General features: G+C 36.9%; 1 protein-coding gene across 1 annotated transcript in view; it reads right to left on the bottom strand.

Annotated features, from left to right (window-relative positions):
• Positions 1-715: 715 nt before the first annotated feature.
• The window catches only part of pdgfc (platelet derived growth factor c), a 41,987-nt gene continuing 17,187 nt past the window's right edge, over positions 716-25,515 (bottom strand). The window contains exons 3-7 of the mRNA XM_044127220.1: positions 13,887-14,079; positions 10,053-10,233; positions 3,765-3,972; positions 3,328-3,545; positions 716-2,466 (exon numbers count right to left, since the gene is read on the bottom strand). Coding sequence (XP_043983155.1) covers positions 2,353-2,466; positions 3,328-3,545; positions 3,765-3,972; positions 10,053-10,233; positions 13,887-14,079 — 914 coding nt within the window. The 3' untranslated portion in view covers positions 716-2,352. The remainder of the gene's footprint in view (positions 2,467-3,327; positions 3,546-3,764; positions 3,973-10,052; positions 10,234-13,886; positions 14,080-25,515) is intronic.

The following is a 25,515-nucleotide window of genomic DNA, read 5'->3' as shown; positions in this document are numbered from 1 at the left end:
GCCTAGTATTTTTATTCTGCAGCAAGTCTAAAATGAAAAATGCTCAGAAATATGCAGCATGTGTGTATTCTAGCCTGCAGCTGATTGGTCCTCATCAGAGAAGCAAAGACAGAGGAAGCCTGGAAGTGTCAACTGTTGGATTATAGCTACAAACTTCCTCAGACACTTATAAATCCACAAACACGGTCCACAGCCAAACCAACTGACCACGACGTGTCACATCCTGCGCCAATGCAGTGAGGTTTCCTTTGCAAAGTAACACTGCAAAAGCCAAGGAAAGACCGCCTGTTTAATGTCCAAAAAGCCACAGTGGGAGCCAGCAGGCTTATGCAGTAGCATCTGGCCTCGCCTCCAATGCCTGCCAGGGTGGACATTATATGAGAATAATTGGCCTGGACAGCAACGTGTGAGATGGACAAATGAGTACCTCCTCCTGGGTGACCTGATGGCCAGAAGAAAAAGGAACAACGCTTCTCTGGGTGTTATAAAGCACTTTAGCAACAGACTGGTTGCATTAACACATGCAGAACATTTATAATCATGATTACATTTATAATCATGATTATGAATGTGCAAAAATTTCATCTGATTTTTCGTACGTTTCTAAGTATTCGAATAATTCATTCTTTGTTTTTAATTCGAATCATCTGCACAAAGTCATAATTGTTAGTCAAGTTATAACATCTACTGAGAGTAATGATGACAAAACTCTGCATAACACTCAGAGTGAAGCTTTTAGTTTTTAGAAGAATGTGAAAACATACAGTTTGTTCAGGGGATCAGAAAACACAGAAGTTTTAAACTCCTTCAGTCATCATTCACACTTTGTCTCTAAAATAAAAAAGTGCTTTATCTTCTCCGTAAAAAAATGGTCGTACTGAATCCACACATGGAATTGAATTGTGTCAATTCAATACAATTCAATAAAATTGTGTATTAAATACACACACTTTGTCCTCTGAATTCCTAATTGTGATAATTACAATTACACTCATTACAATGCATAGCACTAAACTCAAAACCTTTCATTCATAAAATCCTAAAAAAATAAAATTACTGGTGTTAAACTTTGAAAGTCATTAATTTTCTTTTGAAAATCATTGGGCTTTCTGTTGGAAATTTTGATCCCATATTTACTGTATATTATTAAACATTTTTTCTATTAGATTCAAGAAAACACAAGCAAAGGCCTCAGACTTTGCTTGGGTCAGTGATTACCTGACAGACAGACGGACTTCAGTTTGGGAGACTGAGGGACTGTGTGTTTTAGCAGGTGATCAGCAGCAGGAGTGCCACAGGGCTCTGTACTCTCACCGTTCCTTTTCACTCCGTACACCTTCAACATCCAGCACAAGTCAGACTCCTGTCTGTCTGTTCCGGTTTAATTTAGAGGAGCCACAAGAAGTTCAAATTCAAGCAGAAATTGAAAAATTTATTCTTTAAGCTCAGTATTAGAAAATACACAAACAGTTAAATAACTTTGGTGTTCAAAAAAACAAAGAACCTCAATGAAATTTCAAAGTAAAATTAACTAAAAATAGAAAATGAAAACTAATTCTACTGTACAGCAAAAATGTAGCAAACAAGGCACATTGTATCTAAATTCCCTTTCATTAGAAATAAATATTTATTATGAACAATCATTCTGCAAAAACAACAAAATGCAATATATTCCTCAAGCAAGCGGAGTTGATATCGCTGATATGGATCACAGAAATGTTTCTAGACAATGTCCAACTGGTTCAAAATTCGCAACAATCCCTCCTTGAAAATCTTTGGTGTAAAAAAACAAAACTGAAAAAAATATTTACACATGATGTGATTGCATGCCACTGCATTTTGCCACTGACAAATCTGTAGCGAAGCTCAAAGGTGGTAAAGGAAAGTAGCCAGAGTCAGCCGCTACTCTTTGGCTCGATGGTGAAAAACATGAACCATAAAACTGGGAGTTTAGCAGCTGGAGGCAGCTCACTTACAGAGACTAGAAGCCCTTAAAGAAGATGCTCCCTTAAATGTTACAGTCCAAACTGAATGAAAACGTTTTCCAGATGAGTAGACAATGTCTCTGAGTTATCTGCAGCTGTTTGATAGTAGTCCACCTTTGCTCCAGTGATTTTCCTTTCCACTAAAATTCACTCAGAGCACACAATTTGTATTCCCCAATGGTCACATCCATACCGAAGATTTATTAGATTCCAGTCTGTTCTGCTTCATCCAATTAGTGAAAGGACAAGAGTATAAAAGAAGAATCTTGTTAGCTCCCCAGTGGAAGTGGATGAGATTCAGAACGGCTGCAGAGTTCAAGTCTGATGTTGTGGTGCTGCTGTTGGCAGCTTTCATGCAGATCTGAGGTCAGTCCTGGTCGTCTTTGCAGACACAGGAACACTCTTCATGGTGCTCCAAGGCCACATCCGTCATGGACTTCTGCATGCTTCTCCCTCCACCTCGATGTCTCAACAGAAGAACCTGTTGAGACGCAAACAGCGCATGAGCTGATTGGTGCAGAAAACTTTTCTTTCATCCACTTAAAAACATGAACATAAATTATTTCTAAACAATCTGGAGTGAATAAAATACAAATCATTTCAGAGAAAAACAATGGTGGATGAATAAATTCCTTTCCTTCATTTTGGTTTTTCTTACTGTAATAATAAAAAAACAGAGTATAGAAAGATTCCAAACTTAGATTTGATTATTGATGAGAGGTGCTTTAATTGAATGCAATTAAAGACATGAATTGAAAATGAAAAAAATTAGTTGAATAAGTTGGCACATAATAAAATTTTCAATAAGCGTTTTCTTGTATGCAGCTTTGACTTCTCATGTTTGGTTATCATGTAAAAATGTAATAACATCACAATTCAATTAAATGTAAATTAGATTAGAAAACAGTGTTGGACTCAGCTGAATGGAGAAAAATGGGACATTTCTTGGGTTCATGCATAAGAAGGAAGAAAAAAAAGGCGGCTATGAATCAGATCATATTTCTACCCTAATGAGTGAGGAGGTCACAGGTTACAAGTTACCATGTTCATATTCTTCCATCAACATTAAACTTTAAAAAATGTATTCAATCAACCACCTTTTATGAATTTTTACCAGTGGTGACAATACTTATTTTAGGACATGGTGATTTCATAAGATTTAAGAAATTAAAATATTTATTTTATTGTTTTCTGAGTTGACTGTGTTTCAGTTTTTCTTTCTAAATTTTTTATGTTGTTATTCTGGCACGGTGTGTGAACCATCCCATACATTCCTTTTTGGTTCACAAGATAAAAAGAAGGTGGATAAGTTTTAAAGTTTAATCTCTGAAGTGATGATTACCTCATGGTATTTCTTTGTGACCCTTGCTGGCACGCACTGGCAGTCAACGCAGCGATGAGAGCAGCAGGCGCAGTTTCCACCACAGCGCTTTACAAGGAGGCAGCTGGGCCAGAAAATGACATCTGTCCTTTTCAGTTCCTCTCGCAAAGACACGGAGTAGTTACGTGGAGTGCAGCTGTACAGACGAACTTCCTCCCTCAGCACATTGAGATCAGCTCCTTCTCAAAGACACAGAAGAAGATCCAGAATAACCTCAGTGCAAAATATTTATCCAAGTTTTAACGCAGAGTGGAAACTTATAGTGAAGTTTACAGAGCTTACATTCAGTTCCTGTTTTAGTTTTTGTTCTTCTCAAGTATTTATTTAGTTTGATTTTAGTATGGTTTTAAACATGTTTCTGGAGCAGAAATTGAAATCTAGAAGATGAAGTGCTCTACCTCTGGCCTTCCTGTTGAGGATGAACGACTTCCCCAACACGTGCCACGTGGGTTTGTACAGCTCCTCCATGTCCAGCTGCCATCGCTCCGGTTCCAGATACTTCATGACGTCCTCCACTGTGCTGAGCAGCGCCACCGCCTCCAACAGCTCCTCAACACCCTGCAGGGACGGAGGGGGCTGCGTGGTAACCTCTGGCTCTGAGGCACTCTGCTCAAAGAATAATAAAATAGATCAGTCTACTCCATATTCATGATGATTCAGTGACAATCTTTAACAGTTAAGACAATCTCACCTCACCTTCTATAAGTTGTCTACACAATCTGATTATCCTTTTATGTAAAAATAAATAAAAATGTGAAAAGCATTTAAAATTTTGATATTTTAGTATTTTGTCAATTGCTTGTCATTGTCAGTTCCTTTAGGGTTGTTATTATTTTATCCTGGTCAGAATATTTGGTTATTATTGGTTCCTTGTTACTAATTCTTGTGTATTTTGTATTACTAGTCCTTAGTTTTTTAAAGGTTTTAAATCACTTTTATAAAGTGAAAATGTTGATTTTCACCCGCCTGCATTTGGGTTTTGCTCGTCGCTGTTCTATGACATCATCACAAATTGCTTTATTCTTGCTTTTTACAAATCTGAAAATGTTTTATGATTGAGAATTAATTTTATTTTCATTAAATCAGTGAAAAGCAAGTAATACTATGAGGTGAACTTTTGCTGCAATTTACTCAGTTTGTGCTGGCAAAACTCTAGTGGCCTTTATTTTTGAAAGTAGTTTGACAGAAAAGAGAGGAAAGACATGAAACAAATATCACCAGGCCGGGAGTCGAACCCGCAACCACCGGCATGAGGACTAAGGCCTCAGTATGTGCGTTGACCCCTGGCATTATGGGACTTTAAACAGGTTTCCCAGCTGTTTATAAAGAAACTTTCTGACTGGAATATTTCTCAACAGGTTCATTGTGAAGTCTTTGAAACATTTGAATATTTGATCTCATCATTATCTCGCTCACAGAATTGGTCATTTTATAAGCCTTTTTATGTCATGTGTTTCCAAAACATACAAGAACTTTCCCATTGATAATTTAGGATTTTAATATTATTAACACTTTATGTTTACCTGTTTATTGAATATTTAATATTATTTATTTCACAATTTACATTCTCCCTGACAAAAAAGACATTCAGAATATTTCTAGTAGATGCATATAGTTGTGACTATATTCAAAATACTGTATCCTCCAAAGACAGGACAGCAATATGAAATAACGGCAGACTTTTATTAAGCTGTCAAATGTCATTACATCTCTTTCACCTCCTCTGCCCACTTTGCATAGCAGCTTGTTGTTGTGCCTCTGAATGGGTGACAGTGTTATTTGTTTCCAGCTCTCAGTTCTCCTGGCTGCAATGCTCTCACACAAAAGATTGATAATGTGGCTTTGGTCCTCCCACAACAGAAGAGACTGATTTCAGTCCTGTTCAAGCAAAATGTCAAATCGCTGGCTTCTATTCTCTTATCTGACTGACATGTAAAAGGAAACATTGTCACAAGTATTTAAGACACTTCTTGCAGCTGTGCCTAAAAGCTTTTGGAAAGGAAAGGAAAAAAATGTTTTAAGAGGATTGAAAAGACATTTCTGGGAACCAATATGCCCCCTAAATAATTTATACAGCTAAATAAGTAATGAAGAAATGCTGCTTGGAGATGTGCAAATTTAAAATAAAAAAGTGCAGATATTTTTGTATTTATCTCTATTCAATATGAAATTTACAAACTAATACTTGAGTCAGTCTAGGCATAAAATAAAAACCCCAGCGTGTTCAGTCAGAGGTTTCTTTAAGACCTCTGTAATGCTGGTGGCTACAGGAGCTTTTAGAGATTAATAAAATATTGCTGAATTGACCTGGATTAAGTTGAAATGCATAAGACTTATATATATATATATATATATATATATATATATAAACAAACAAACACTGGATCAGAATTTTGCATTATAAACTGTATTTATGTATGTAAATTGTATTTGTATTTTTCCGTCTTCTGGGAAAAGAACTAGTGATATGACATGACAAGTAGTAAGAAGTAAAGAAGGGCTACGGCCATTTGCAGCTTGTGATTGGCAGTGATGCAACCACAGCAAGCTGCAGGATGAGCTTCACAGTGGTCCTTTAAAAAACAGGCCAGTTTCATTAGAAAATCAGAAGATGCATTTGGTAAATTTGAAACGCCTCTTTTTCAGTTATGACCTTTAAAATCAGTCAGTGTGCATCTATAGGAACAATAGAAAATTAAAATCAAGACAAAAAGCAACACAAGATAAACAGTACAGACTGAAGTAAGGTGAGTGAAATAACCTTTAACTTTGTCTTGGAGCAGATTCAAAAACAGCAAGCTGATTTGACTTTACAAGTAGAAGTAACAGATGTACACGGACCCACTGGCTCAGCAGTCAGCTGAGGGTGTCAAAGGTCAAATGAAATACAGACTAAACTCAATGGAAGAACATGCTTGCTTAATTTTGCCAAAAGATGACACTTTAGATATAAAAAGCTTCTTGGAGTAATCAGTCAGGTATATTATATTACTAATTCAATTTGATACGCCCGTTTCACAACAAATGTTTTCTCGAGGCTAAGATAACAGAATTTCATGTTTCGCAATCTGCCAGTGTAATAAATAGATACTAAAATGCCTTAAAGAGTGATAACAGGGATATTTTTGTGGTTTAGAATGTTTGTGTTGGTTGTAAAAAGTTGAACATTTTCTTTTATTGGGCCAGAAAGAAAGTGGAACAGATTGACCCCCGACCCCACAACAACAGGCCCGTTTCCAAGCAGTGTTCCACACTCGCTGTTCTTCTCACGCGAAAGCACATAATCTTATTCCTGGTAGCTAAAATGACAGGTTCAACTGACAATTTGACAATTCTGAAATAGCATCCTGGGAGAGCTCTTGAAAACAATATATTCTTCTTTCACATGCAGCTGCAAACCACTTCCTTGCACAAGAAAACTTTGAGTAAGCATCAAGGTTTTCTGTGCACGAAAAAGTATTTTACTTTCTTTCACTACACATAATTAACTGTAATTAAGGTCAGTGTAAAAACAGACCTTATTTTAATCATGGCAAAGAAGACTCCGGCATTGATTTTTAACCAAGATTTACTTCAGCTTTTTCAAAAGCTTCTGTGTTTGTTTGTTTTTTTAACTTGAGTATAGATCTTATGAGCTCTGCGCAGCATGCACCACCATTTAAACAAACATGAGTTTATTCTGTCTCAGCTGCGTACAACTCCTTTGTAACCTTTAAAAAACAAGCCAGTTGAGTGATCTTTCGGGCCAGCGGATCAGTGCTGCTCGGTTCTGGATTGAGACCTCAGCACCCCAAGACAATGATGTATGTTTTGTTTGCTCCCTTAACCCACAACGCCCACCACTCAGCGCCCGTCACGCTCCATTCAACAGGCCCCTTCTCCTCTGTGTTTTAACAACCTTTTTGCCTCGACTGTTTCTTTTTCTTCTTAAAATCTCTTCCTGTGGATTACAGACTGGGTTTTATTTTTTCCCCCTCTTCCCATTCCATGGAAGTGGTAGGGTGGAATCATTGCTTGTTTAAATATAAACTACAGAGCTGGCCTCTGCATGGCATGAGGTTCCAGTAGCTGCTGGTTGACCACAGAGGAAACACAGAGTGCTGCTGTTCAGCGAGCTCCTCCTCTGTGGGACACGGGTTCAAAGGGGAGACAAACTGAGCATTCGAAGCCTAAAGCTTTCCTTTTTCCCCCAAATGGTTTTCTGTACATTTAACAGTTTGACTATGAAAGAAAAACCTTGTCTCGAATGACGGAGCAATTCACTATTTTAATGCCATTTTAGTAATGGAGATAAATCATTTGAAATTGTCCATAGATTGTTTGTGTAGCTGCAGTCAAGCTGTTTTTTTTTTGTTGTTGTTGTTGTTGAATCATTTTGATGAATATGAAAAGGAAGTAGATTTTGTAAAGCATCAAGTCCAATCATGCAAAAATGTTAAAGGTTTTAAGACATGGATGTTTTATTAATTTTTAATTTTAATAATTGTTTTGAACCATTCTGTTTTGATATATACGTTAATAAAACAGCTGATTTAGTGAATATTTAAAGCATAGCATGAAATTTAGTGGGAATATTCTCTAATCCACTCAGGTTTGTAGCTATACAACTTTTAACCAAACTTAACCAATTTTCATTGGGGTTGAGTGAATAGAGAAGATGAATATTTGTCTGTTTTATCGATTTTAAAACCAGCATCATGTTAATTATTTTCCCCATTTACATGGAGGAAAATCCAACTACATCCAAGTTCAAAGTATCTTAGTGCTCAGGTGGATGGAAGAAGAAAAGATGAGTTCATCTGATGACAATAATTTGCTTGACCATCTGTGGCTGGACGTTTTTTGCTCTGTACACCGTCTTTGAGTGCCACTAAGTGGTTATTGATTCACTGAAGGAATCAGAAAATAGTTCAGACTTTTCTGCTGTGTTTTCACCAAAATCATTCCACATGCAGAGATAAATGAGTCTTCATCCCAGCAGTTCCTTGTGTGACTCTATATGAGTTTGATTACTGTTCTGATATTACTGGGAGATTTGAGTTGCACCTGCAATAGCTGTGCTGCAGGTGTTGTCTTTTTAGATCATAATTCTGCCACAAAAATCCACAATTATGAACAACTTATTTTGATTAGTACATCAACTTTTGGTAGAGCTTGAAAACAGTGAAAAGTACATTTCTGGATTAATTCCCAAGTGTTCAAACTTTTGACCCAACAAACAGGCGAGTTCGATCGAAACATAGTCTGTTACTAAATCCTCACTGTAGCAAAAAGTAACAGTGCTGGCTTTTATCTTTTTCTGCTGAAAGTTTCAATGCCCTGCACTTTTATCAGTGTGAAGTACACCATGACCTCTGTATCGTTTTTATAACATCCACAAATTCCTTCTTAGTTCATGCTCCTGTCATAAATCTTGATGTGGGATTTAATGTAGAAAGACTGCTAAGGCGACAATAAAAGAAAGCATAAGAAGCAGAATAAAAGTTACATAAGTATCAGGATGCATTTCCAGTAACCCTATCTGCTTATGCTCAATTCAACCCATAGGGATTAATGCATAACTTTATTTACTTAAAGCAGGTAAACAGAGCAGAACAGGTTGAAATGTGGCCATTGTCTCTTAAGTTTAGCTCTGGGTTTAAACCGGGACAAAAGGACCTGGAGTATGCATCGATGTGTGTGGTCTGCAGTACAGAGGGGAAGAAAATTGCAGAAGAACAAAAATAAATGCCAAGATGACAGATGAAGACAAAAATCAACTGATCTATCTATATGCAAATTGTTCAAATTGAGTCTAATGTTTTCTTCTTTTTTTCATTTTATTTAAAATTTTTTATATTCTTTGTGAAATTACAGTGTAAAAATCACACACCCACTACCCACTTTAAAAGTGAGTTTGTGACTCAAACTGAGTTCACAAACTCAAATTAACTGAGTTTGTCATATAGTTTGAATTGTATGAAATATAAAGTAATTCATCAAAGGCATGAATTACTTTGTATTCAACCTTGGCAAAGGCTATGAGAATAGAGCAAATGTAATTTCTCTTCAGTAAAATTATGTATAGCTAAAGCGTCTAACACCCAATACCTTTTGTTTCAGTCCGCTGGATAAATTCCCACAGGAGTCTATGACTTGCATTAGAATTTGCTTTGTTTAAAGAAATCCTAGATAAAGTTGTACTTAGGCATAACTCTGCTTACAAAACTATGCAGTATACCAAAACACAACATAAACTTCAGCGTATTAGTCATATAGCTAATTTCAGGGTCTAGCATCTAAAACTCAATTGTCAAGCAAATTGTTATCACTAATTGCCTTGCAGCACATGTTGACGTTGTTTTACTTATTTAACTGTGCTTCTGTAAATGTGTGTGCAGTGCTGTGGAGTCTGGTAATCTTTACAGCTGTATTAAATGGAAGTACATGTACCAGATGTTGCTACATTCCAACATAACTTAAACATAATTTCTCCCCAATGATACATAAAACCTTGGGACCAGAGAGTCAGAAATAGATTATTGCAAATCAAGGCACCATGTGGGGTATACCAAGCAGATGATTTTTCATTGTGCATACACAGAGGGACATCGCTTATTGTCAGGTGAATTCCCCGGCTGGGCATAAACGGTTTAGGTACCCACAGTGATCCATCTTCAACTCCTGTTCACTGATATTTTACTTACCACAGGAAGTAGAGAGTAGTGGAGGCAGAATCCAGGCTCAGAGGGGAAGTATTCATCTGATATGAAACGAACAATAACTTGGCTGCCTTTGGATTTTTGACTTGTTGGTGCAGATTGTGAGCCACACCAACGACCCAGGATCGTCTTCTCAGTCGGATCCTCTATTTCCACAAAGTCATACCTAGGAGAGTGGGGCAGAAAATAGTAGAAAGTCATAATACTGTTCTTGAAATATAACAAATCAGTTCCATCAAAGTTCCAGAAATGTTCCAGGAAAGTTTGCAGTAAGTTCTGGAAATAGACTGGCGTGTTCTGAAAAGTAACCTTTTAAGTTAAAACGGTCTAGAAATGTTCAGGAAGGTTCCAAGAAAGTACATGGTAAGTTTCAAAGTATCCAATAAAGTCCCCAAAAATATCTTTCTTTTCAGTTTGGATAACTTTCAACAAAGTTACACAAAGTATCTGGTAACTTTACAGGCTCTGTAAAATAACCTCAAGGTTCCCGGAAAGCATTGACTGTTTTGGTATTTTGTGCAGCATCAATAAACAAATTGTTTTGTTTGTTTGCCCAATTGCTTTGATTTATTGGAACTTGATTAATAAGTGCTGACACATTTGACCTTCTCTTTAAACAAAAAAATATGTCTTTTTGAAGGTTGCAATAATATACTTTGGCATGTTTGCTTATTCTGGTAGGAAGTTTAGTTAAAATGTTTAAAGATTGTGTTTTGTGGCTTTAATAATGAAAGCAAAACATTTCTTGGAATTTTTGAAAGCCAAAAAATGGCATTCAAAAATTTCTAGAGCAACCAAGGAAAGCATGATTTCCTTGGCTGCTCTGTAAAACTTTGTCACCTTGTATTTTTACAGAGATTTCTCTCCACTGGCCAACCTGTCAAACCCATAAATCCATTAAACATTGTAAGGTGCAGATGCTCTTAGCCCCAGTCCAGTTTTCTTTGCTGTGTTAGTGCCAACACTGAGTGTCTCCTGTTCTTGTAAACTGCAGTTCAGGAGTTCAGCATTTTATTCTTTATACGCATGTGGAGGTTGCTCTGCCTCCACTTTAGCCGTTTCTGACTCCTAATCACTTTGCCATTTGCATCAACAGAAGCGCTAACCTCTCATTTACTGCTGCCAATTTGGCTATTTAGATTTCAGGGACACTGTTTATTTTTCCAGCAGGTTGACAGCTCAGTTCGAAATTACTTTTACAAAGCAACTTGTTCTGATATAAGTCAAACTTTAACTGAGTTTTCTTTGAAGGTGAATGTTTTCATTTCCACTTTTTTAGCTGGGGATTTGCATATACTACAAGCTGTTGTCCGAACAAACAAAACTATCAGAAAAACCCATGTAGCAAATGATCCTTTGCAAAAATATATACATTTCCACTTAATCTGAAATCCATCAATTTAAACATCTTTCTGTTTTACACATTGTGAGGAAAGCTTGTTTCTAAAACCTGCCACTCTGACAAATCCACAGTTCTGACAGATGGCTTATTAATTATGCAGAATTGCCTGATCATTACACATCGCCATGTGTTCAACTCACCATGTTAAACAGCAGTTTTTTTCTCAAATTAACCAGCGAACTCACAAACTGCATACACCAAACTTCATAAACTGTTGAGAACTGAAAAATCTTTTAAATTGAAAATTGAAATGAAAATTATGTTTTGTGCACACAGCAGTGTGCAGTAAACTGTACTTAATATTCAAAAAGCTTTCTCCTACACTGTTTTCACCTTGTCAATTATTAATAGACAAAATATCCGCCATTGCAATGACGCATATTAGCAGAACAAACACATTTTTTTCTACTCCTCTCTTTTCAGACTGAAGACAGAGAGCACAAATGCATTTCTGGAAACAGTCGTGTCTGTGAGCTGACAAGCACGACTCTGCTGCCATGCCAACCAGCAGCCAGAGCAATCCCTCTTCAATATGCCTCTCCTCCAGTGGATTTGGTAAGAATGCTTTTCATCTCACCACAGACAAACAGAATAGCAGATGAGGATCTCAACTATACAGCCCCTGTCTCACATCTTAACACAGAGATCTTGCTCCAGGCTTGCAACCAGAGCTGAACACGTCTCCCACTGCTTGTTTGCTTTAGCCCTGTCATTGCTGTGGATCACTGCATAGGACACAACACGCTTGTTTATTTGAATCACAGAGCAGTGACACGAAGGTAAATGTCTGGCATCAATAGTTTTGTGTTAGTTTTTTTTTTCTTTTCACTGACAGCCGTGTTAGGAATGTCTGAGGGGAAAAATTGCGAATTAATTTTTAAACACAGATATAAAAGAAGAAACAGCCAGGAGGATGCGTGTGTGTGCGTGGGTGCGTGTGTGTGTGTTTGAGTGTGGGGTAGAAATGAAGAGTGTTTAAGGGAAAAAATTGAGAGAATGCAAGAAAAAACACCTTGATACATGTTTGTAAATGTATATCCTTTCCTGTACATTCATTAAGTCTGCCAACGCTGCCAGGAGTCTGCATCTTGACATCTGTCCAAAACCTGCTGGGTTGAGGGAGAGGAAGGTGAAAAATGCTCCAGCTGATAGTGAGGTGCTGACTTCTCTGGACCTGGAAAATGATGCTGTTATTGTCTCTTACAATGGTCTCCAAAATCTATGACATGTTCAGGCTGGTAAAGAAGGACAGCAGATGTTCGTCTGCTCTCTGAATTATGGAGCAACTTTCACTTTCAGGGTTTTGACGGCAAGGCTGATGTCTTGTGTAAACAGAGACTCAGAACTGCACAGGTGTGTGGATATAGAGCTGTGTGGGTTCCTTCAGTCAGCAGCAAATAAACACATAAAAACGCAAAGTGATGTTGAGCTAAAGGCTGAGTCCACAGTGAAAAGTCAGCACAGTTTTAACACGACTCTGGATCAAGACCAGAACCAGAATAAAAAACATCTCCTCTTATCGACTATATTTTGAGAACATGCTTTTTTTTAAAGCTTCATAGTATTTATTTCACCTCGGTGAATTGCTTTATTACAGGACCTGACAACTTTGAAAGCTGTGAGGGAAGCAGTAGTTCCATTTATCATCCATTAGAGGGCTCTCCAGGTATTTCAACGGAGCTCTCCATCCTCCTGTCTTCTCCACCTTTCCCTAACTGACCTCCACTTCTCCAACCAGTGATTTACAGACATCCTGGCACTGAGTATTATACTGACCAAATAGATCGATCATTAGGAATTGGGAAGTCCATTTAAATTGAACAACAACAGAGGTGAAGCCCACCAATAATTGAGAGTCAATAAAGCGGATGACATACTGTGGTATGTAGTTGTGTAATTGTGTTTATATGTTTCCATTCAGAGGGAAGGGAGTGTCATTCAAACTATTATGTAAGCAGCTGAAACTATCGACCTCATCATGCGAATTATTGTGGCGTTTCAGGCAAAACAAATCACTCTGCTGTGGGAGTTTTGATATTCAGGGCCCGATGTGGCAGGCCTAAGGCAATTTCACAAATGGCCTCACACCAACTTTAAATCTTGAAAGATGGACAACAATCCAGATGGGACATGCTTCTCTTTTTTTCACTGACCAACATGCATCTGACATGCCTTTGGGGAAAGCCACTGTGTCATGGTCGCTGACCAAAACTGTTAGTTTTCTAACAGATGTGTCATGTGGTCTTTTATGTTAAGAATAGCTTTATTTATTATTAATGTGTTTTTCTCAAACATTTATGGTAAAGATTAAGGTTTGAATTTTGAACTCAGAAGAAACATCACTGGATGGATTCTTTGATGTAAAGTTCAGGGAGCCTTTTAAATCTCACATCATGCAGACGTCTTTATTGTCTTACTTGCATGTTCCATCTTCAGGATCCTCCAGACCAAAGTTCTCATCAAATGTGAGCTGGATCCTCATGTTGTCGGCCGCCACCAGCCTCCAGACCAGCATGGTATCCCTGGGATACGTGTGTGGGAAGTCTGGGCTGTGGATCATTCCCTCTCCAGACACAGTTAAGACTTTTTCCTTTACGGACTCCTGAACTCCTGAAATGGAAAGCAAATATTTGATTTATGTTGGCTTTTATCAAATTCTGATTTGATTGACAGATCAGATCAGATAACAGGGAACATCTGCTCCCAGGTGCCCTGTAAAATATTCACATCTCTTTATAACGATAAACTTCAATGAATTTTAGTCACTGTGAGTGACAGAGCAAATAAAAAGCTACAAGTGTGAGATCCATACCTGAATCAATATGCAAGCTGTATTTTTCCGATTGTTTTCTTAAAAAAGTATCTTATTTTCATTTATTTTATGTCTCACCTGCTATTGATTGTGACTCCCTTGATAATGTATTTTTTAACCAACATATGTGATTCTAACTCAAACATGTTAATATGTTTCTCAACCCTCCATCAGGAAGCCCAGAACATTAACTAAAATATGAGTTTCTCATATTAAACTATGCAAACAAAGAATTATTGTTGGCTTACATGTATGTTTGTCTTTAAACATACATTATTAGCAAATTCCTTGGCTACTTAGTAAATGAAATGTAGCATAGTCTGCTGGATTTAATAAAGCATACTTTATCTGCTGTGGACTTTTAATCAGGATCAAGGATATTTCCATCTGAAAGCCTTGCTGGTGGAAACACAACTGCACTAATAAAATTGAGTTTGTTTGAAATGTCTGTGTGGGTTTCTTTCAAGGCACCCAAGAAAAGAGTAAAGGTGTGCATGTTTTTTTTTTTAAATCTTTTTAATATGGACCTTTTTTGTGTCTGGAAAAAAAAGATATGATGATGAAGAAGATAATGATAATTAAGATGATGATGATATTAATTAAATTCATTTGAGTGTAACTATGTCCTGTTGTCTGTCTCCTTTTTGTTAGCAGATAACTTAAGAGAGTGGAACTTTTCTTGTATCTGTTAAGATTCAATTATTTAATCTTATGAATGGCATGTTGAAGAAATATATATGTACAAACTGGAAGTCATGGAGGAAATGAGTTACTAATTAAATATTCACAAAAACTTTCATTTAAAACAGCTAAAGAATTAAATAAAGTTTTTATGATAGTCCTGTGTTATAGGAAACATTAAAGGCACAACAAAATCAATGTAATAAATTAAAGATTGTGAAATTCCATTGTTTCCATAAACTGACTTGGACTTTTATTAACACATCTTTACCAGGCTGCCAGTAAGTCTAGAGGGTGATGTAATTAATTATTATATAAAATGCACATAATCTGTTTTAAAGTCGACTATTATTTTGTGGGAAGAAGTTTTGGTGATTATAGAAAGACTGTTATTTAATTTTTTAGCACATTTGTCCAAAAACTCTGGTGAAATTAATATGAAGAGCAATAATTAATCAAGTTCTAATAATAATGTTATTAAAGTTAGCTTATAATGAAAATCTGGTCAGTAAAGCAATGTTACATTTCCATTTGAATTACTTTTTTTAGATTTTCTGCTGCAGTAAAAAGTTGTATCTACATCCCTCAGTCTGCAATTTAGCTTAAAAATAAAAGCTAATTTTCTCACTGACTGCTGCTTTTATTAAAAAAGTTGTTTACTTGCTGTATGTATGACAGATCCCTGTTAAGATGAATGTGTTGTGTCTCTAATGAGTGTTCTGTATTCTAATACGTGTGATGATCAGGAGAACCAGGAGGAGGTTAATGGGCTCAGGCCAGGGACTGTTCTCCTGGACATTTGACAGCATAATAAATGGATGAGTAACCTTTTCCCTCTGTGCAATAACACATTCAGGTTCAGTTTTCTAAACATTTTATATATGCCACCATTTTGTTGGATAATTCAAAGCACAACAGAAATTGAAACTTATTTAGTAACCTTAACAATTTATGCTTTTATTTAAACAACTAGAAACAGAAAAATGAAAACTTAAACTTCATCAGGAAAACAGATCAAGTGTGATTGCTATTATTTGTAGATCTATCAAGAAAATATGACAGTAATATCTGCATTTATATTAAAAGATCTTTTTGTTTTGTTCACTTAAGCTCTTGTCTGTGTTATTCTAGTCCTAATCTAAAATTGAAAGATCAGTCATTCACTTATTAAACAGTCCTCCTATAAAGACTAAGTCTAGATCCCACTAGCCTCTCTTTGCATCACTTCTTCTCCCAGATGTCACATATAACTGAGAAATGAGACGGCAAAGGCGCAGATATCACCAAATGAGAAATGTTCAATCAATCTAGATGGACAAATAATGGACATACTGCAAATTAAATGTATGTTTTTTTCCTGATTATTCATTTTCTATTAGCCTTTCTATAGACCTTTCATTGCCTTACATATTATTTTAATTATAAGAGAAAATAAGGATTATGCTGAAACATATTTGTTATCACCCTGATTCTCATCTTGCTCCTTATGTTACCAAATTTAATTTTGTGTAACATCAAGTCCTGTTATGTTTTCGATATGTTTCTCCTATGATCCACTTTGATTCTGGGATGAATGGGGTATGGCAGGGTTAGGTAAAGCAGGCTTTATGCCATATTTTTAAAACATATTAATCTGGAGGTGAAAGTTCATTGCCTTAACAACAGTCTAATAATGTTTCCAATTGGTTAAAAAAATATTAGTGCAAATAGTGGGTCAGCTTGAGCTGCTCTGGACATTCAGCATGCTGAGACGAGCAACTCCTAGACAGGTGCTCTTTATGCAATATGATGAGATTAGTTGGCATTTGCATAGATTTTGTAGGAGTAGTGCAGGACATATGGCATCAAAACTTTGCAACTGGTTGAGAGTTTCCATACTCAGGGATAACCTGATCACCAGAAGTTGAAAGTCCAATCCAATTTGTAGAATACAAATTCTATAAACTCTCCCAAATGATCAAATAGTCATTAGTTCAATTAACCACAAATTATGGTACAGTGGGTTAATCGGGGCTTCTCCAAGCATTAACATGCCAATGTGAGTGTTGGTGTGATGTGACAAAATGTCTGTGATGTGGTCAGATATCTAAAGCATTCTGTCCAACCTGCAGATGATCCAGTAAAAATAAATCACAGTTATACAATCTTGAAGAAACCAGTGCATAGATAAGAATTTCAGTCTTGTGTTGTCAGATATTACGGAGCTTAGCAATTTTTCACAACTGATAAAAATTCATGACCAGAGTCCAAACATAACCAGATAAACTTAAACCAGCCTAATTTTCCTCCAGGCTCCTAATGGAAGATTTTGCGAAAGAGGCTGAAGGACCAAGAGTCACATTATGTTTTTCTGGAGCATAAAAAAGAATTTCAGATTTGTCTTCATTTACTTGGGGGGAAAAAAGATAGGCATCCCACATTTTACACAGTTTAAACACTTGTGTGCTTTTTAAAGCCTACAGTTTTGATGCCTACAGGAGTTGTACAGTTGAATATCATCTGCATAGCAGCACATGGGAAGATTACTGGTGAATCACTGCAGTCACTCAGGCGGTCTCTGTCAATCAGTAAACAGACTTTGTAGGAAATTTAAAACAGAGAATCATGATGGTTTTGAAACTGTAACTGTTTAACAACTTGGCTTGGTATAGCTAAGAAATAACAAATATAAACTAAAAGATAGACTAATGCTTTGTCGAGTCAGCAACTGTCAAAGCTCTAAAACTGAAGTGTTACAGCGTTCTGTGGACAATGTCTTGATTTATAAAGAAATCCCCAAAGACCTGCATTAACCTGTTACTGTCAGTAAAGAAGAAATCCACATTCAGCGAAGGGATTATAGAGATAGATATGGGTAATTAAAAGTAAATATGAAGTGTATTTTATATTAATTCAGGTTTTATTTTAAGACTATAACAAATATCCTTATAACTACATTTCATACAGTGACTTTGACAGAAATGATGAAGCTCTTTTTGATCCCCACTTGGAATTTCTTCTGACATTTTCTAAAAACAAAACAGAAAAAAAAAAGTGGGGTAGCTGAGGCATGAAGAAAATGATTCCTGAAAAATGAACCAATTCCTCTTTATTGAAAGTATATCTTTGATGTTTTCATTTGGGTTTGGTGATGATCCAGGAGGGAACAGGCTGAATGTGCCAGATGCAAAGAAAAACAAAGCCCAGGCATGACTTCTCAATGAACAGGCTCTTTCATAACTGCATCAGGAGTTTGGCCTGTGGTACAAAAGGTCTCACCAAATACACGCTACCATTTTGTACAGAAGAACAAGCTTACCTCAAGGCTACAAAATAGATATCCAATAGCTTTATATCTTTATCCCACTTTGTCTTTCAAAAATGCTGCAATTTTTTATGCTGTTTAATGTATTTATTGATGCAATGATGGTAAATGGATTCTGTTAAAATGTATTTTTTTAAAAAGAAATGTGAGCAACAGTTTTTACACGCTTTGCTGGCTGAGGAAAGAAGCCGATAGCTTTCATGTGATTAAAACTTGGCCCTCCATTACAGTGACATGTTTTTAATTACATCTCTTTTACTGTTGGCTCTCGCAAACAATCTTCCTATGAATAATGTGAAAAGTATATGATTCTTTAATGTGTGACTCCTGAGACAGATGGTATGAATAAAAAGGAGGTGGGAATTCCTTCCATCATTCTGAAAACATGCAGGGCATTTTTCCTTATTTGGCAAAATGATAAATGCTGACCAGAGAGTCTGTTTTATAAGATTGTAAAAGAATCATGAAGTGAAACACTTTGGACAGTGTTGAAGAGGAAAAACAATGCATTATGTCTCAGTGAATAGACATTCCAGGCTACTTTATGGATGAAACAATGCCTAATCCAAAAGATCTGTTAATATGCAGCATAATCCCCACAAGCTTAACACAAATAGTTACACTAGCTTCGTCTTTTCTGTAGATCATTCAGCACAAATCTCAAGAATATCTTCCAACAGATATCTCATGGTGGATCTTTTGTTCTCCTGCCTCAAAGCAGAAAGTTCTTAAAAGTGACCTTCATCTGAGCACAGCAACGAAAAACAAACACTGATTAAAGCTGGAGGTTGAAATAAACTTCTGATTTCTTGTAAGCATTAATCATGTCTTTCTTTTCAAGCTGTTCTTCTCACTGATCGCCTTCGTTTGATTTATTCTGTACATGATAAAATGTCTCAGACACGCTACCAGTCAGGAAGGATTCTGGGTGTAACGTTGCCTTGAATATGACCTCACTCTTAGGGTTAACCAGTGTCATCTAATGATCACAGAAGCAGTCCCCTTGAGTGAATTACCTCAAACATGACTTTTCCTTGACCTACTTTCTTCCCCTGTCAGGAAAGTCGAGCCGACTATTGAGGGAGGAAGTGACTCTGAATAAATACGAGCCTATACAGTGCAGCCATTGTGCTTTGTTCACACGTTAGTGGCTGAACCAACCATGCTGTTAAACATTAACCTTTCCCCTGCCAAAACTAAACAGGGATGTATGCAGAGAGCCACAGATTGGTGCCTATACTGTTGCCCAACAATCACGCATGCTCACACAGACTCGCAGGTCTGACCCAAACACGGTGATTTGTTTTCCTGCATACCTGAACTTTAATAAATGTTCAAATAGCTTTAAGCAAAGATTAACTGATTCTGACCTCTATGTCCAGACAGCTCCTAAACAACTCAAGGGAGAAATAACAACCTTTCCTAATGACACTCAATAGACTCAGAAAAAGTCTGTGTTTCATGCAGCCACTGTGGCTGACAACATCGATTCACAGGTTTATGGTTTATCCAGCACTGAAGAACGTAATAAAGAAAATAATGGAATCTATTTCTGAATGGTAGAAATATGAGGATCCACTAATTAGCATTGTTGTTATTAGCAAGTTTTTAAAATTGATTTTGCACATTAGGAGGTTAATATTTGCCCTTCTATACACCAGGTTTTCCCACCAGCCTCATGGACCAAACATAAGAGCTTCTGACAGCTATTTCCTGTTCTGTAATTGACAACCAGGTCAGTGTGACAGCAAATCCAAATTGCTTTTAATTTCAGGCTGGTACTCCCTCATCAAACTGAATGGGAAACTCTGAGCAGTTTATGGCTGAAAGAGCTCTGCTCAGGTGGTGAAACTGTACCTAACAAAGAATTTCCTTCTTTTAAGAGTGTGTATTTGGGCCTTCATTCAAGTGGCCCGCCATCTGCAGCTTATTAAGACCATGCAGTGGATACTGCAGGTGCAGTAAATTCCCAACCATGCTTAGGATATTTATTGCTTTTAGGTTTACAGTAGGTCAGGCAAGGAAGGGAGCTGAAACACACCAGAGGAATTCTATACCATTAAAAAATAATTTGGCTGCATGGGAGCCTTTCAGTTGCTCTTTGATCTGCTGAGCATATGGTGCTGCATGTTTGACCAAAGAAGGAGTGGTTGGGAATACAAATGCTGGGTGATGTTGCCAATAATGGAAAACAAAAACAAAAGAATGTAATGAATTGTTGTTTAGAGAAGAGAGAATAAAGCAACATATCCTCAAGATGCTTCACGTGTGGGCAGAAATTAGACGTCATCAGAACATTAACCGATGATATTGTTCTCTATATTTGACAGCAGTCCAAAACGCTGCACAGATTCTGCTCTGATCGGGATGAAAAAGTAAAAATAGGTATGTTCATTTTCGATATTAAAGAATTGTCTGATTTAATGTAGAGCTCCATCATTGTTATAGAGGTTCAGTAAAGGTTCACCATCCCTTCCTTTTGATTTGGTTTAAAGGTATGTTAGTTTTTAACATTAGAAAACGAAAATAGTGAGAATAAATCTTATCAGTCAGTCAGAGAAGGTTTACCACGGCTCCCAAGATTCACAAATAAAATAACCCCACAGAGGTGTAACATCTCAGGAAGCAGCAGGTCCTGCATGCATTTAGCCATGCAGACATTCCAGTTAGTAACAAAAACTGGAAAACTAAAAGTTCTGTCATTTATTTTTGGGGTCCAATTTCTCCTTAGCATCCGTGACCCTGTCCATTATCGTTACCGTCCATTATGGAGATAGACTTTGAGATAGACCTGTAATAGTTAGAGCTAATTTAATGTTCAGATACATTTCATGAACATATCCTGAAACTCTGACCTCAAACTAAACAGGTCAGTTTTTCAAAAGATCTAATGTCATGGTTAGTTTTATATTCCTAAGCAATACACACTTTAACATTCAACACCACCCTGAAGACATGGTCTTTATGTATCACTGTGATTACAAAGCAGGTAAAATAAGTATTAAAAAAATCAACCTCTTGGTTTAAATGTTACTAATGTGAACATTGACATAAAATGCATACCAGATGTCCATAGGAAGCCAAATAATTAACACACACACTCAAAAAAAAAAAAAGCAAATTAGTCCACAGATGACGTGGATAAAATAAATTGGATTAGAATAGAGTAAATATTAAATAAATGAAGAAAATGATGTGCAAGGTAATGTAAAACAACAAGATGCAACCAAGAACTGTACCAAACAAGTCCTTGTTTGAATCAAATATTTATGACAGTTTTAATAAATGAACTAATCAGAGGAGATATACCACAGCTGTGGCACTGAGAAAAAACCTCAATATTTCGATTTTTTAAAGGAAATTTTACATTAAAAAAGAAAGAATTTTTATGTTTCTTGATAAAAATCGTGTTAAAAAAGGTAAGCTTATGAAAGTGAGAACAGTTTGACAAAGAGAGAAAAAATACACTGAAACTTATTTGGTACTATTATCCAAGAAAAAGATTTCTGAAAGATTTTCCTTAATGTTTAAAAATGTAAAAATCTCCCAACACTCCTGATCATCTTCAATATGCAACTAAGTCCTCCAACAGTATTTTAAAAGTCAACTCTTCCTAAGTGAACACATGAAGCTTTGTTGTTTGTTTCTTGCAGTAACATAAAAATAAAACACTTTATTAATCCAAGTTCATTACCTACTCAGTGGTGAAGGGACTGATGTCATTCAGTCCATCACAGGGTAACTCAGACACACTCACATGTCTAAAAGCCATTTTAGACCTCCAAAGTATTAATCCTTCATTTCCCTGATGCACAACTTTCTGGAAAACCATGATAGTAACCCTAAACCCACTGGAGGCCTGAGACATTGTTGGGGGAGGGACTGAAAGAGTCATCTGGTCCCAGGTCTCCATGGTCTAACCAAAGGGTCAAATTCAACCATGAGAAGAAGAGAAACATCTGTCAACACCTGCTGCAGAGGTCACATCAGACATCTGTCCATCATATCAGATGACCCAAACTGATACAGCTCATGTTCATAACTCAGTCTGCAGAACAAAAATCTGATTAATGTTCTTCAGAACAATGTTTGTGTGTTTGGTATATTGCTAAACAGTGTTAAGACGACAATTTTCTGAACCAGGAAGCACATTCACGTTATAAATCTTTTAAAAAAATGTAACATAACTCAAAGACAACAGTTTCTAGATATGAAAATACTACAGTTGCCAGTGAACTGAAAATAGGTCATGTTTACAGTCAGGTGGAAAGAACAACAAGCCCTCGAGCCATGAAGGATACAACTGCAGTAACAACTATGAAACATTTCCGAAATGAAATGTACAAAGTGTTATTGGAGAGGCGATTGCAAATTGCGATAAGGCTTTCTAAAGCCACAGCTGCAGGCTGCTAATGATAGGAAAGGCACAGAAGTGTGTGTGCACATGTGATGTGTGAAAAGCTCAGACACCAAAGCTATGCTGAAGTTTCATTTTTTAACACCCTAGGCTTTGGGTCCATCCTGCACAGAGACAGAAGCACACATTAGACATCTCCTCATATTACAATGCCTCCTCACCCCTCAGTGATTCTGTTTAGTCTCTAATTAGTGCCCACAGTTGTGTTTGGCATCCAGGAAATGTAAGATTAAGTGTCACTCTCAACTGCAGCCATCTATTTGTGTTAACCCTCTAAAAATTTAAGTCTGAGCGTTTAACTCAGCTTCTAGACACAATATCAGGCAAAAAAATCTGTTTATTTAATTTATAAAGGTAAAAAAGTCAAAATTGATTTTGGATTAGTTGTTAGTTGTAAGCACCACATGCTATTTGCAATAACTGCAGAGACTTTCCACGCAAATGACCTACTATATATTGCTGAACTCCCAGGTCCTGTGATGAAACTAATCCAATAAGAATAGGCATCTCTGTGAGTTGAACAGAAATGGGCAGAATCCGAACTTTAACTGGGTCATTTTTGTTTTCCTGGGCATACTTTTATTAGCTTTTGGGCTAAGAATGGGAGTGGATTGCAAACTTTTAGGCCCCAGGCCAGCAAAATCCCATCCACTTGTAACATACAGCATCAAAAAGAAAAACCCTGAAGAGAAGGAAGCAAATGGTGGCTCACATCAAACATTGTACTGTTCAGTAGGAATCATTTTCTTCTGTTTGTAGCCTCCTGTTATGCAGCTGGCTAGTGCACTGATCTATGACCTGCAGCCAGAAAAGTAGATTTAACATGAACTCATCATTCCTTGAGTCAACGCGGAACAGCATATCCACATCATATCTGGAAGATGAGCATAAATTTCAACAAAATCTGAGTTTTCAGTTGGTTATCCCGCCACATTGAGGAGTAATTTATTTATTACAAGCCGCCCCTAGATGATGCCCATCCCCTGCAAATTGGGCAAAAGTCGGCATCATTAGCTTTTGCTTTTCCCGGAGAACAAAGCAAATCACCAGAAGAGATCCAAATTAAAATTCAAAAATGTTGATACAAATACCAACAGCAAAGAGAAGAAGAAGGAAAGTAAAAGCTGGAAAACATTTCATCCAGTCAGTTCCAGCCTCCCCTTCTGGCTGGAGACCATGTGTTGACAGATGAACCACGTCTATTTCAAACTCCTCCTCACAGCTGTGGACGGCAGCTCCAGGCTGCTTTGTAGTCACATCTGTATGCTGGACAGCTGGATATTTGGAGAAAATTACAGTTTGATCTGTGGCAAGCCAGACTGGAGAACATATTCAAACATTGCAATTAGGACTGATCAAAGATCCATTTTTTGCTCTAAACGCAGCTACAAGGATTGGAATCTGATCACGAAGCTGCAGCCGAATCGCTCCAAGACAGAATCAGTGAAATTAGCCAGAAATGGCTCAGAAGAGTTTGTCACTGTTTGTGAGGAATTATCTCTAATTTACTGCAGACCCCATTTATTTGAATCACACTATAATTTGTCCAATTACTAATGTTAGTCTGAATTTGTTCTTACAAATTTGACCCATTAATTTGCTTAAAGTTGTATAAAATCATTAAACACTCAAATAGACTAGCAGCACCTGAGCAGGACAAAAAATATATACAAATATTTAATAGTTCAAGTGATGAATTTGTTGATCATGGCCTTTTAATATGACTGGTACATTTGAATCTCGAATCCTGATATCAACAGTTGGCCTCTCATTCCTGATGAAGTCAGTTCGGTTTTGCACCATCAATGTTTAACAATCACAGCAGATTTTCATGTGCTCAGCTAAGAAGCCTGGATGACAGCTTGTGTACATTAGTTTGTTGACTAAATCTGAGCCATTTTCTTCTTCTCAAGGACAGAATGGAAATGTCTTAACCTTGTTTCCATTTCACTGAAAGATGAGTTGTCAAAGTAAAAGACGAAGAAGAAAAGCTAAAGAAAAAACAAACTGATACAGGACAAAAAAATCCCGATCAGGATATTCCAAGTTTAGGGAGAAAAGAGAATCTCCTAAAAACCTCATCAGACTTGGACAAAAGCTAAAAATGTGAAGATTTAAACCAAATGATATTTAAAGTGTTAAACAATGATGCAGGGGACAAATATTCTTTTGAACTTTTATGCATATTTTTATAGAGCAGACCAGCATAAAGACCAAACCATTTGATCCTCTTTGTAACGTTCTACCAATGCAAACCTGTTGTTCCCTTGAGCAGTCAAACCAAAACCCTGCAAAAATGCAAACAGATGAAGCCCCCCCCTCTGAGCCCCCCAGTCAAAACCTCGCTGTGCTAACAATTTAAGTACTAGTCCAGAGCTTTGAGAACAGATACTTGCCAAGGGGCTGGCTGTGCTAAACTAAGCAAGTACAGGCTAGAGGTTCACGAGTGCCAATTTGAAGATTAGAGAAAGGGGAAAATTGACATTTTTCGGGGGAAGGGGTGCTGCCTGCAAGTAAAACAGTGTCTTAAAGCTGCCAGGTTCATTCCCTGCACTGTCAGAGTCACAGACTAAAGACTGATTGATTCAGGCATCATTTTTATTATGGAAATCACTATGAAAATGTGAACATACTCGAAAGTAATAAAGGTTATTAATCACCGGCTTGCTCTTAAAACTGCTTTAATCTTGGCACTTGTAGCAGTATAATGATCATTTCTGATCACTATGAAAAGGATTATAAATTGCACCATATAAGTTTTAATCATAGTTTTGTGTTTTTATCTCTTATCAAACATTTGACATCATAACTTCATTTGAGGTCAAGTTAAAG

Source organism: Gambusia affinis, linkage group LG09 (genome assembly GCF_019740435.1).
Source record: "Gambusia affinis linkage group LG09, SWU_Gaff_1.0, whole genome shotgun sequence".
Taxonomy (NCBI): Eukaryota; Metazoa; Chordata; class Actinopteri; order Cyprinodontiformes; family Poeciliidae; genus Gambusia; species Gambusia affinis.
Note: the sequence above shows the minus strand (reverse complement) of the source record. Positions and strands in the feature narration are given on the sequence as shown.